The sequence below is a fragment of the Giraffa tippelskirchi genome, chromosome 8 (assembly GCF_054371585.1).
Source record: "Giraffa tippelskirchi isolate mGirTip1 chromosome 8, T2T-mGirTip1v1.2.pri, whole genome shotgun sequence".
Classification (NCBI taxonomy): Eukaryota; Metazoa; Chordata; class Mammalia; order Artiodactyla; family Giraffidae; genus Giraffa; species Giraffa tippelskirchi.
Genome location: NC_137282.1, coordinates 9,833,524 through 9,847,303, shown reverse-complemented (window position 1 = coordinate 9,847,303; position 13,780 = coordinate 9,833,524). Strand labels below are relative to the sequence as shown.

The following is a 13,780-nucleotide window of genomic DNA, read 5'->3' as shown; positions in this document are numbered from 1 at the left end:
GATCATGGACTTTTTTGGAGGGAGAATAGGATGTTCATCCTACAGCAGGGAGCAAAGTACCATTGCCTCACTTGTTTTACTGGTCCCACGAGGATTGCAATAGTTCCTACCCCACAGGGCTGGCATAAAAAATTAAATGGAGTCACACATATTGTTATTTAACACTACTACGAAAGCACATTAAGTGACTCAGGAGCTTCAGACACATAAAGAGAAGAGTGGATCTGATCCCTGCTCTCGGTTGTTTTTGTTGTTCAGTCCCTCAGTCGTTTCCAACTCTGCAGCTCCATGGACCGCAGCACGCCAGGCTTCCCTGTCCTTCACCATCTCCCGGAGTTTGCTCAAACTCATGTCCATGGAGTCAGTGATGCCATCCAACCATCGCATCCTCTGTCATCCCCTTCTCCTCCTGCCTTCAATCTTTCCCAGCATCAGGGTCTTTTCCAGTGAGTCACCTTTTTGCATCAGGTGGCCAAAGTATTGAAGCTTCAACATCAGTCCTTCAAGGAATTCAGGGTTGATTTCCTTTAGGATTAAATGGATTGATCTCCTTGCAATCCAAGGGACTCTGAAGAGTCTTCTCCAGCACCATAGTTCGAAAGCATCAGTTCTTTGGTGCTCAGCCTTCCTTATGGTCCAACTCTCACATCCGTATATGATTACTGGAAAAACAATAGCTTTGATTATACAGACCTTTCTCAGCAAAGTGATGTCTCTGCTTCTGAATAAGTTGTCTACATTTGTCATAGCTTTCCTCCCAAGGAGCAAGTGTCTTTTAATTGCATGGCTGCAGTCATTGTCCATAGTGATTTTAGAGCCCCCCAAAATATAATCTATCACTATTTCCACTTTTTCCCTATCTATTTGCCATGAAGTAATTATGCAGTTATTTAAATAAATGAGTCTGTATTTCAGAGGACAGTGGCAGGTTAGGAATCAAAATTTGTGATTAATTAATAAAAAGAGGATAAAAAGCACAAGCCTACATGAGTCACTTCAACAAAGGGCAGAGCATGAAAATGTTTATGAAACCTTGAGTGATGACAGTTAACACGGATAATGCCAATTTCTTGGCACTCTGCATGCCACAAAATAAAAATTCAGTAAAAATACTATTGCTGTAATAATAACTATTTTTATTTTTTAATGAAATGTAATTGATTTACAATGTTTTGTTAGTTTTAGGTGACTAACAAAGGGATTCACTTGTACATATATATATATATCCACTCTTTTTAAAGATTCTTTTCATGCATAGATTATTACAGAATATTGAACAGTACTATATAGCAGGTCCTTATTGGTTGTCTATTTTGTATATAGTAGAAGACAATGGCAACCCACTCCAGTACTCTCGCCTGGAAAATCCCATGGATGGAGGAGCCTGGTAGGCTTTAACTGCTGGGCAGCCAGGGAAGCCCTTTATTTTTTAATTATAAGTTAAATCATGTTATTTCTCAGCTCCAAACTCCCCAAAGGGGTAGCTCAGTTGGTAAAGAATCCACCTGCAACATAGGAGACTCAGGTTCGATCCCTGGGTTGGGAAGATCCCCTGGAGAAGGAGATGGCAATTCACTCCAGTATTCTTGCCTGGAGAATTCCATGGACAGAGGAGCCTGGCGGACTACAGTCCATGGGGTCGCAAAGAGTTGGACACGACTTAGCGACTAAACCACCACCACCAATATTTTACAAAGTACAAAGGAAATTCGTGAGAAAGCCTGGGGGGTACTCTGTCTGCCCCGCCCTCTTTCCCCTGCCTTCTCACCCCAAGTCGCCTTCTCAGTCTTCTTTGTTAGTTCTGCCCCAGCCACGCTGACCTCGTAGCTCTCTTTCCTCATTCCACCCGTGCTCGTATCTTCAGGCCTCCACACTTGCTCTTCCTCTGCCTACAACACCCTTCGTCTAGGTGTCTGCACAGCCTACTCTGTCATGTCTTTGCACAAGGTCACACTGAGAAGCTTTCCCTGAACTTCCTAAGCAAATTCTAACCCTCCCCCACCTCTCCTGTACCACCTGCTTCATGCATTACCTTCTGATGTCATCTAGACTACAAATGCACCCTTTCCTATTGTCTGTTTCCCAGAAGAATGTAAACTCCAGGAAGGTAAGTTAGGGAAGTTTTGTTTTTTACTTGATCTAGTGTGATTCCCTGTTATATTTCCAAACTCTAGAAAGGTTCTAGCTAGAAGTTGCGTGCGCTAAGTTGCTTCAGTCATGTCTGACTCTTTACAACTGTATGGACTGTAACCTGCCAGGTTCCTCTGTCCGTGGAATTCTCCAGGCAAGAATACTGGAGTGGGGAGCCATGCCCTCCTCCAGGGGGATCTTCCTGACGCAGGGATTGAACCTGCAGCTCCTGTCGCTCCTGTGTTGCAGGTGGATTCTCCACCACGGAGCCATGGGGGAGGCTCAGCTGGAAGTCAATCTTGAATAAATATTGTTTAAATAAATGAGTGAATGAGTGAATACATGAGAAGTGCCCCTAATTCAGTTTTCTAGGAAGGTATGTTCTTCACATGCTCTCCCTTTGTGAGTTTTTTTCTTTTTAAGGCTGTGCTGTGCGGCTTGCAAGATCTTAGCTCCCCACGCAGGGATCAAACATGTACGTCCTGCATTGGGAGTGTCTTAACCACAAGAACACCAGGGAAGTCCATGTGTATTTTTCTAGGTGATTAGATGCGAGGAAAATGACGGCCAGCTCTGTATTTGAGAATGCCAGGACCTGGCAGGAGGTCGTCTCTGGGGGCGCTTTGAAGCTGACACTGAGCTTTGGCAGAATGTAAGTGTTCCATCCATCACTGGGACAGTGGCTGCCTGAATGTGGTGGAATGTGGAAAGCACAGACTCAGAAGCTTGCAAAGAATGTATTGCTTTGACTGTGTCTGACTGAAGCCAAAATAAATGTGAAAAGGAAAAGTCGATTCATCCCTTTTGCATGCTGTATACGTAAAGCACCTTTTAACTCTTCCTCCTGGCTTTTTTGACCTTGCTGTTGATATGTACACAAGCCTCAGGAGAAGTTGTCTATTGTCATTATTTTTATTAAATTACAGCTTTATCCAGTAATTGCAGATTAGCTCTTAGACGCAGTCTCTGAATGGTCACTGACTCAGGCTGTGTCATGTCAGCGTTTTGTAGTGTCTGAGCCCCAGTCTACAGTCAGACTCCAAATCAACGTCTTTGATTGTTAAGCTTTTTCTCAATAGCTCCAGGGTTGCCCTGCCTAGGGAAGTCCAGAGGGCCCTGATGTGGGTTGACCAAATGTTTGGACTGTACTTTTATAACTTCTCTGGGACTTAAAACTTGCCGGTGGCTGGCAGAACCTTTTGTTTTGGTTGTTTGGGAAGATTTTCAGAAACTAAAAGATTTCACCGTGTTTGTTTCTTCGCTTTGTGCTGTTCTCTTTTTTTTTTTCCTACAGAGGAGCCCAAACCTGTAATTCTGTTGCCACAGATGCATTAAAAAGAACCCCCTCTTCATTTCTGCCCCATCGTTGAACACAGCTTTCAGTAACACTGCGCACAAGAACAGGATATTGGCAACTCAACTGTTAAACTGGTCTGTGATTATGCCTCCTTGAGATCACTCTGATGTCACCAGTGTAATCTGAGCTTGGAGCCTTTGTTCACACTTTAAATAGCAGTCCCAGAATGATTTTGCTACAGACTCTCTGGAGAGCCTGGGAGCTGAATTCCCGAAGAATCCCCCATCCATGAAAGCCAAGCCAAGCCACCCGGCCTTCAGCATGTCCACCTCGCTGCGAGTCAGCCCGTCCATCCACGGCTACCACTTCGACACAGCCTCACGTAAGAAAGCTGTGGGCAACATCTTCGAAAACATAGACCAAGAAGCATTACAGAGGCTCTTCAAAAACTCCGGGGACAAGAAAGCAGAGGAGCGAGCTAAGATCATTTTTGCCATAGATCAAGACCTGGAGGAGAAGACACGAGCCCTCATGGCTCTGAAGAAGAGGACAAAAGACAAGCTTTTCCAGTTTCTGAAACTGCGGAAATATTCCATCAAAGTTCACTGAGGACCAGAGGATGGATAAGGACGTTATCCAAGAATGGACATTTAAAGACCAAGTGAGTCTGTAAGACCCTGACACGCACAGCATCTTGCTGTTGCCTTGTAAGTTTCTCTTCCGTCAGGACTCCAGGACTCGGGGCAGGAGAGGAACGGAATGAACTGGTGACAAAGACTCCATCCAATTTCATGCCTGTGCTGTTCCAGTGGAGAAGTGCTTTTAGCAAGGATTGGAAAACTCTCCCTGCAGGAAAAAGACTGACGCTGATGTCAGGAGGAGAGTCTGAACAGACATAATGAGAAGATGACAGATGGCTGTGAAAGACTGGCAGCCAGGGTCTCCTGGTCAGGCCCTAGGACTGAAATTCAACCTGAACTTCTTTTTTTTCCCTTAAACAAACTGAGCAGGCAGGAGGGAGGACGGAGAGGGGGAAATAAGAGAGAGAATTCCCTGCTGCAATCATTTACTGAGGTTTTTATTTGAATGTTCCAAGTGTTGCCAACATTCAATGTTGTCTATTGGTAGATTTTTTTCCTTTTTAAAGATCAGTAATCGATTATTTATTTGCATTTGTGACAATGCCTTAAAAAGTGCACCATATGATCTAAGAATAAATTCAAGGAACTGCAGTATTTTCAGCATCTGGGTGAAACCGTACGCCACCTTCTGGTTTGCAAGGAGTTTTTAATGCATTTCAAACTGGTTACCCAAAAGTTAAAATAATGGGGTCCTTTATAATTCTGAAGTGCTGTGAACAAATTTTATAGTTTTTTTTTATCTTCTGACTAATGCTAAAACATAATCTAAATTTCTTATAGTTACTGCAGTAAGCATTAGGAAGTGAATATGAGACACTTAATAGTTTATAAAGATGCTATGGTTTCTATAATTTATTATTCATGACAAATGATATGCAACCTTAATAAATTAATATAAACTTAGCTGCTTTTGGTGTATGGTGATTGATCTTAAAGGAAAAATAAGATGGTGATTTTTATTATAAAGTTTTATGAACTTTTCTAAGGATTTTACTCTAAGAGTAAGAGATGTTTTTATATTCTTTGCCAGACTTATTCAAAGAAAATTCTTGCCTCAAGTATTTAGTAAGTTTCTCTGTTCCAACTTTAAACAATAAAATACAGACATAGAAATGCATAGATTGGCTCATCAATATTGTTGTTTATATACCATAGGAGGTAAGTTGTAAAAGGTTGTTCTCTCCATATTTTTGAAATTTTCCCTCTGTGGATATAGAGTTGTGTACATTTATTTCTCCTAAATCAATATATTTGAGGGTCCTAGTCTAAATTACGATCAAGATTTTGTGGCTTATCAATGTTTATTTATTACAAACCAACATGGGAATAACATTACAGTCCCTTTGCTTATTTCTTCATAGAATTATAATAAAATATTTCTAAGAAGGCATATAACAATGCCTGCTGCACTTTCCTAGCAGAAAGAAATTAAAAAATTACCTAGAAACTAAGTGTTTCCAAAAAACACCTTAAAAGGTTTTTGAAACTGCTGATCCTAGTAAAACAAACGTGAAAGATCTGAAATCTTTTGAGCTAGTTATATGTCAGGTTTTTAAGTAGCACATTTTATAAAAAGAGATTAAATAGCTAAGTCTTTTAAAATATTAATTGATTTGTTTACTACAGATAAAATAAATCATTCTGTGAAAAAGGAATTTTTTAAATGACAGCATCTATAGAAACCACAAATCAATATGCAGAATTTTGTGCATGCATGTGTGTGCATTTTTCTTGGAGGAGTATTTATCATTTCTGTCTGGTTTGCACAGACACCCATGAAACCAAAATAAATTAAGAACAAAAAAGAAACAGTTTTGACAGGTGGGAGGCTTGTTTAGTGATGGTATTTGGAGATTATCAAAGTGAAAGCTCTGGAAATGAATAAGTTTCCTATCTCTGATAGGGTCTGTCAGGGACACATTTTCTCTGTTTATCCAATATCCCTCAAAGACACTGATGAACTGCTTGAGAAAAAAAATATTAGTAACTTAACTCCTCCAGAGAAGGTATCCTATTCCACGGTCCCAGTGAAAGTGTTCAACTTATTTTCTACTCAAGGACTTTAAACACATCTCAGGTGCTGAACAGTTGTTCAAAGATTGCGTTTATTACACACACTCATAACTGTATTCTCTGCCTCTGTTGTTTTCAATAGAGTGCATGAGTATCTCACCCACTTTTCACATAAGCATGCGCTAACTCAGTTATCTCACAGGATATTGCCATTATTTTCTGATTGCAAGACCATAACATGGGGGGCAAATTAAAAAAGCAGTTGGACATGATCATGATCCATGATGGTGTAGAGAATAATTCCTCTTCCTGTGGATTACTATTCAAACATGCTGTCTTCCTTCATGGAGAACAGAAGTTGGCATCAGTGCACAAGGATGATTTTTAACTTCATGGTATTTTTTGTAACTTCATATGAGGTGAAGGGATCCATCACTAGAACAGGTGGGATTAGTTCAGTTCAGAAATCCTTCTATGGCACAGGTATGACCAAATATATCGCAAGACATCTCATTGTAACTGAAGAAATAAAAGCTGCAAAGGTGAAATCGTTCCTTAATACTTTTGTATCATTAGATCGTAATAATAGCAACTAAATTTCACCGAATGTTTATTCAGCTGACAATGTTCTAAGTGTTCTGTGTGTGTGTGTGTGAATTAAATTGCTTCTTTAGTACCATGGTACAAAAGCATGTGTGTGTCTATGTATGTGTAGTCATGAAAGTGGAGCATCAGGAGGTGCACTGAATTGATCAGTGAGACACAGTGAATGAGAATAGGAATCAAACCCAGCAAGCCTTCCTTCCTAACCACTAGGTAAGACTGCTTCTCTAAGAGGAACCAAAATTCTCTTTCATCCTTTGAAGTGGCAAGTACTTATATGCTATTAATAGTAAGAAAGACAGGAAAGCGGCAGGGCCTCTGAGAAGTCTGACCTGTGTCTGTCTATTTATTTGGCACTTGAACTCCACAAGGAAACTTCTCGATCATTTTAATTGTATCAAAGATTTCTCAGATGTAGCCTTTCAAATCTACAGTTACAACAGCACCTGGTTAGCATCTTGGAAGGTAAGGTCACATCTATGTTCTCTTCTGAGTTGACAGTCAAGGCTCTGGGTCTAGATTAGCTTGCTGGGGGAAACCAGAAACTGAGGCTTCAAGGTTTTATTCACTCAGTGTAAACCTCCTCAGCCACCCAGTCCCGGCCCACAGCAAAGGAGGATTGGTATCTACAGGAGTCTTCAACAGATGAGGTTTACTGAGAAAGGGTCCAGGATTTGAGACTGCCTGATATTTTTTCCCATCGTCTGAAGGCAGTTGGAGAATGTGACTGCTGTTCCCTTGGAGAGTCTTCCTAACAAACAGATGATTAAGCCGTGGTCTAGGAATCATGTTGGCTTTCCAAATGCCTAAATCTGCTCCTCTGAACTCCACATGAGGGCTCCCCAGAAGGGCGTGTAAAGCAGTTGACTCCCTTTCCCACACTCAGGGAGCTCTAGAGTGGAATCAGGGTTACTATCTTCTCCATTTGTGCAACAAAAATATAGTAAGCACCGGTGTGGGGGTCACCATGGTCAGAAAGCATCTCTAGTCTCCTTGTCAGAGAGCCAGAAAGTGTTTTACAATGAATACAGTGAGATACACAATAGCAGTCTCAACAGGAAGCAATGGGCGCACCTGTGTGTGCGCACACGTGAGTGTGTGTGTGTGTGTGTCCGGAGAGTACCAAAAACATTGAAGAAAACCTATCTCAATCTGAGGAGATCCCAGAAGATTCCACAGAGAGGTTTCAAAGTAGAAGTTAGGAAGGTGGAGGGGAAAAATGTCATTTAGGCGTTCAGGTATAGTATTTGCAAAGGCAAAGAAGTGGGAAGAGGGTAAGTTGTATGAGAATTTCTGGGCAGTTCCTGATTAGGAGGGTAAGCATTTGGAGCAATCGTTAGAGAGGCAGTTGACAAGCCTGAGTATTAATCTTACTCCAAAGGGAGAAGGAATCATGAAGGATTTTCAATAGAAGAGTAACACTTACTGCCTGACTATATACGCGTAACTAGGTATTGGGCCTCATGAAAAGATACAGTGAACATTTTCAAACATAATGCACAGCCTGACAACTGAACATATGGAGTCTATAGTGATTTTTTTTTCTAGACTTGTCTCACAGTTGGTCTACTCAGGTGAAAAGCCCTACATGACTTTTCACAACTCAACGATCAATGAATAAGTATGTGGAAGCTGAAGATGAAACAGACTTTAGAAAAAAAGTGTTGGAGACCAAATTGAGGGGACCACAGACAATTCCTAATTAAATTTGTAAGAAACTGTGTCTATGTTTGAATCTTAGAATGTGTCTAAGAATCCTAATGCATCTTAGAACATCATTCAACAAATATTATAGATTAATGGCTACTAAACTCTCTCTCCCTTTAAATAACTCGTCTTCAAAGAAAGTTTCTGAATTTTCTCAGCGATCATACAGACACACAAATGTGTCCTGGTTTAATGTATCCACACATTGACAGTAGATTTGGTTCAGCCATGTATTGACCAAACTACCTTGTAGAATTTTGGAAATAAAAATCCTGTCCCAATAAGGTGCAGAAGTGCTTTTAAAAAAGTAGATAAATAGTTGGAAGACTTTGTGGGCACCTTCTTCCTCTGTCTGCCTTACACATAACACACACACACACAACATACAGAGTCCCAGGAGGTACACAGAAGTTTGATTTCTGAGCCCTCATTTCCTGCTCGGTGGGCAGCAACATGGTATTGAGCAAACACCGCCAGACTGAGTCTGATGTTCTGGGGTTTTTCCCAACTCTGCCTGAGGCAAATTCCATTTTTTAATCTCTGGATTTCATCTGCAAGAGGAAAAAAATAGATCTGACTGGATGATGGCTGTGACTCTTTTAGATCTCAACTTCTACATACAGGGGAAATAACAGCTGTACCTACCATCTTACATGATAGGATTTCTTTCTGGATCTGTTAGTATTCCACATATGATAAGGATTTCTCTTCACTAAACCAAAAGTCTAATTTAAAAGTTTTGGTTGTTACTGGTGGTTGCTGAAGGCAGAACGTGAGGGAAGTAACTTTGTGTGGATTCTTCTTTTTTTTAAGACTTCTTTTATTATGGAAGTTTTAGGTGTACAGCATCATAATCTGGCATCAGTATCCACTACAAAGTGATCATCATCTCAAGTCTAGTTACCATCTATCACCACGCAGGTGACCCCCTTCACCCGTTTCACCCTCTCTCAACTCTCTTCCCCTCCTAGATCCCTCATTAGTCTGTTCTCTGTATCTGTGAGTTTGTCTTTATTTAATTGTGAATGTTCATTTGTTTTGCTTTTTTAAAGTCCACATATGAGTGAAATCATACCATATTTGTTTTTCTCTGTTGACTTATTTCACTTAGCATAATACATCCAAGGTTGATCCACAATGTTGCAAATGGCAGCATTTCGTTCTTCTTTATGGCTTCGTAGTATTCCACTGTGTGTGTGTGTGTGTGTGTGTGTGTGTGTGTGTGTGTGTGTGTATGTCTTCTTTTAGTATATGACTAAAAAGGATTTGATTTGATGGCATTGGTCAGAGATTTTCCTAGCATATTAATTCTTTCATTAATTGAAAAACAGACCCCAAATGGGATATATTTTGAGGGGAGTTTAATTTCTCTTGGATTTTAATAATTGTAGTGTATGTAGACTAAAGCTTCTGCTACTTTTCTGAGATTTCTTGGAATTTCCTTGAATTTCAGTCTGATATTTCTCTGCTTTGATACATACATGTTTTATCAGGAGAAAAACATCTGCTCCCTATATTTTCTTTTCATTCTCCTGCAGTTTGCCCACGTTTATTATTCAAGCTCAGGTTTTACCATTCGAAACATTTTGGAGAATCCTGCCGATCCTGGAGTCATAGGAGCCACAGAGTCTGAAGTGCTATTACCAAAGCATCTTCTCCAACGAGTTTCATGGAATACCTCCAGTAGGGCAGTCATTTCCAAGCCTACTGTTTTCAGCATCTCCTGGGGGGGCACTCTAAAATCCAGGTCCTTGAATTTAACGATTCAGAATTTCTAAGCTGGTCACCTGTTATCTCTGTTCTTAAATCACTCCCCAGGTGATGTTGTTGCAAAGTCAGAACCAGAATCACTGACCCAGATTAAAGTCCCCAACTGTGCACAGTGAGGCTGGGACTCATTTCAGTTCATTCACGTCTCCCCAGGTACATTGCAGGCCTCAATACAGTTTTGACTAGACCCACTGTTGATCCAAGGTGTGCCTGGTACCTCATTCTGGAATTACGTGATGCCTCCGATCTCCTATTCAAACAATACCATTCTTCTGACTTTGCTCATAAATTCTACACTCTAAGAAATCTTACCTGATCACCATTAGCGGAACTCCCTTAAGGCATATAGCCTCAGCAGTGCAAATACACGTTTTTCAAGTGGATGGAAGGTCTTTCTCTTCCTAAACATATTTCCCACTTGCCTGCTATCCTGAAGAATTCATTCCTTAAACCAGACAAGTCAGTCTTTTCAAAAAGAAGGTTTGACACTAATCACTGACAATCACTTATATAATTTAGCATACTAACATGTGATAAAATGCTTTTGTCCTAAAAACAAGTATTCTCTGCTGAGAAGATGCGGTTTTCACGTTAAGGGGAGAATGGGCAGGGAGGAAGACTGAAACCAGGGATAAGAGGGTGTCTGAACTGGGGAAGGACACACAAGCTAGTGGGGATCTGGAGAAAAACAACTGGCCCTGATTTCTCAGCTCTGTTCTTGGTTGTTAGAACGCTGATACATAGATGTGCTATGTGGGGGACAGCAGGAAGACAAGCAGTGATTCAGTCGTAAGAACTATATGCTAATCCAGCCTCGGCCATTCAGTACCAAGTATAAATTCTGAGTAAATTAATCTCTTTTCCTTTATCAACTATAGACTAAGGATTATAAGACCTCCTATATTAGTTTCCTAGGCCTTCCCTAGTAGCTCAGATGGTAAAGTATCCACCTGCAATGCAGGAGACCTGGGTTCAATCCCTGGGTGCGGAAGATCCCCTGCAGAAGGAAATGGCAATCCAGTCCAGTATTCTTGCCTGGAGAATCCCGTGGACAGAGAAGCCTGGCGGGTCACAGTTCGTGGGGTCGCAGAGAGTCAGACATGACTGAGCGACGAAATATAGACACACACACATATTAGTTTACTAGGATGGTCATAATAAAGTATCACAGGCTGGGTGGCTTAACAGTTGATCTCCTCACGATTCTAGAGGCCAGAAGTTCAAGTTGTCAGCAGGGCTGGTTTCCTCTGAGGCTTCTCACCTTGCCATCTTTTCTCTGGGTCCTCAGTGTCTCTGAAGTGTCCCAGCCTTGTGTGGAATCTTAGCCAACTGGCCAGGGAAGTCCCTATACTTTTGACTATTATAAGCATGAAATAAATGATTGGGAGTAAAGTATCTATAAGGTCAAGATCCTTGGGAACACGCTTAGCACTATACCTGTGGTTGAACAATGTAAAAGTGTCCAGCACAGAGCCTCACATGGCGAGATAGTTAATCACATACACATGGCACGCAAGCACACGATCTTTGATTTATCACCTGATCAATCTCTGAAATCAACACGCACTCCTCTGCATCCTTTTTATCTCCTTTTAATCTCCCCCACACCTCAAAGAGGGGCTCAGCGGGAAGAGGTCCACTGGTGCTGAGTCACTGAGCCAGGGCCTGGGCCATGATTGTGTTGAAAGAGTTGGGTGGGGAAGGGGTTTCTGCCACGAAGCACTTTCTCTGCTTTTCCTCACACGTGAATGGTTTCAAAATGTTCAGTGTAAATGAACACATTCTCTGAACATCTGTGAAGAGAGTTTGCTGATGGCATCTAATTCTGTTGTTCTGGACAAAATTTGGGGGCCTCTGGTTATGGGTCTAAGGCTGAAAAGTGTTGTTTTTCCATGACTCCGTCCAGCCTCAGGCCTGCACCATGAGTCACCGCCAGGTCATAGCCATCTCATCTGGGCAAGTATGAAGAAGGGAGAGGATGAGAAGGTCAAGGTTTAAAAACCCCCCAAAATAGACACACTGAAAAAAGACTGTGCTGATCTTCAAAGTAATTCTCTACCTTGTACCATGTACGGCAAGAATTTCAGAAAGAGTGGCACAGATTTTAGAGGGTTTTCTCATCTGTACTGGAGAAGCCTGGGAACCTTTGTGGAATAAAGCCGTGTAGTATGTTTTTAGAAATGGAATGCCATGGGTTTTTGTCTGGTTTCAGTTGGGAAACTGAAGGGAGGAAAAAACCTAAATGTATTATTATACCAACAGTTAACATTATATTAGTGCAACATTAAGCAAGCTTTTCATGACATAATTTGACTAAAATAAGTCACCCCAGTAAGCATGGGAAAACAGGGAGGCAAAATAGAAATCCGGGTGTCTGGTTTTTAAGTTCATCGGAATCATACTATATAGGTGGGGGCAAGAATTATCTTCTCCTTTTTGTTTATTTGGCTGCACAGGGTCTTAGCTGAGGCAAGTGGGATCTAATTTCCTGACCAGGGATCGAACCTGGGTCCCCTGCTTTGGGAGCTTGGAGTCTCAGCCAGTGGACCACCAGGGAAGCCCCATCTTTTCATTCTATACACCTTTGGATGTTGAAGATGTCAATGTCTTCACACTTCTGATGGGGTCAAAGGGCGCGTGGATTCTCCGTCACCCTCAAAAAATGTCAAGCCCAGATCCTGTATTAGCTTGATTGGCTTTCACACCTGTTTCAGTGAACCTTTACTCTTTAATGGAAGCCACGGTGGCTCAGATGGTAAAGGATCCTCCTGCAGTGTGGGAGACCCAGGTTCAATTCCTGGGTTGGGAAGATACTCTGAGGGAAGGGAACGGCAACCTGGAGAATCCCATGGAGAGAGGAGCCTGGCTGGCTACAGTTCATGGGATTGTAAAGTTGGACACGACTGAAGTGACTAACACTAACTTACTCTTTTATAACATTTTCTTATTATTTTGAAGCTGATGTAAGAAACAGATTCATTTTTCAGCTCTAAAAATTCAACATCACTGTTAGGGAGGCTTGTAACCATTCAAGCACACAGGACAGAGCTGATTGTTTGGGCAGGACAGGGACACGCTGGACATATTACTGCTCAGAACTCCGCTCCTCAGCTAAGAAAGGTCAGAAGCTCAGTGTTGTGGGCACCAGGGTTGAAAGACAGACTTACTCACCTTAATCAAACTCACCACCTGTGTGTGAACACAGTCACTCATTTATTCCCTCGTGGGAGAAACTGAACTGCCACGCAGGAGGGCAAATGAGAAATGAAAGCAAAAGGGAGAGACAGGCTCTGGAGGGCACATGTCAGCTTGGCTTTGACAAGATTTGAAGAACTAACCTCACAGCAGAAATCCCTTCTCTGCTGATCACTGCAATATTAAGCTTTTGCTGTGTAACAAACCTTCCCAATACTTAGTGACTCAAAACGACAAACGCTCAATATACCTCAGAATCCTGTGGGGCAGCCTGGGGATTGTCCTGGCCTGAGACAACTCAGCCATGCTCAGCTAGATTCTCTCATGTGTCTGTGGTCAGCTGGCAGGTCAGCTGGTGGCCGGATGGTGTGGGATGGCCTCATTCACACTCCTGTCCATCGGCAGGCTGTTGACTGACGCATCC

The 13,780-nt window shown here is 41.8% G+C and overlaps 1 protein-coding gene across 1 annotated transcript; it reads left to right on the top strand.

Moving 5' to 3' along the window:
• The first annotated feature begins 3,669 nt into the window (after nucleotides 1–3,669).
• TCIM (transcriptional and immune response regulator) lies at nucleotides 3,670–4,971 on the top strand. The gene has a single exon (XM_081518008.1). It carries the CDS (start codon nucleotides 3,716–3,718, stop codon nucleotides 4,034–4,036), a length of 321 nt encoding a protein of 106 aa, XP_081374134.1. The 5' UTR covers nucleotides 3,670–3,715; the 3' UTR covers nucleotides 4,037–4,971.
• Nucleotides 4,972–13,780: the final 8,809 nt, after the last annotated feature.

Coding starts and splice junctions, on each gene's coding strand:
- TCIM (XM_081518008.1), top strand. CDS start 3,716: ATGAAAGCCAAGCCAAGCCACCCGGCCTTCAGCATGTCCACCTCGCTG.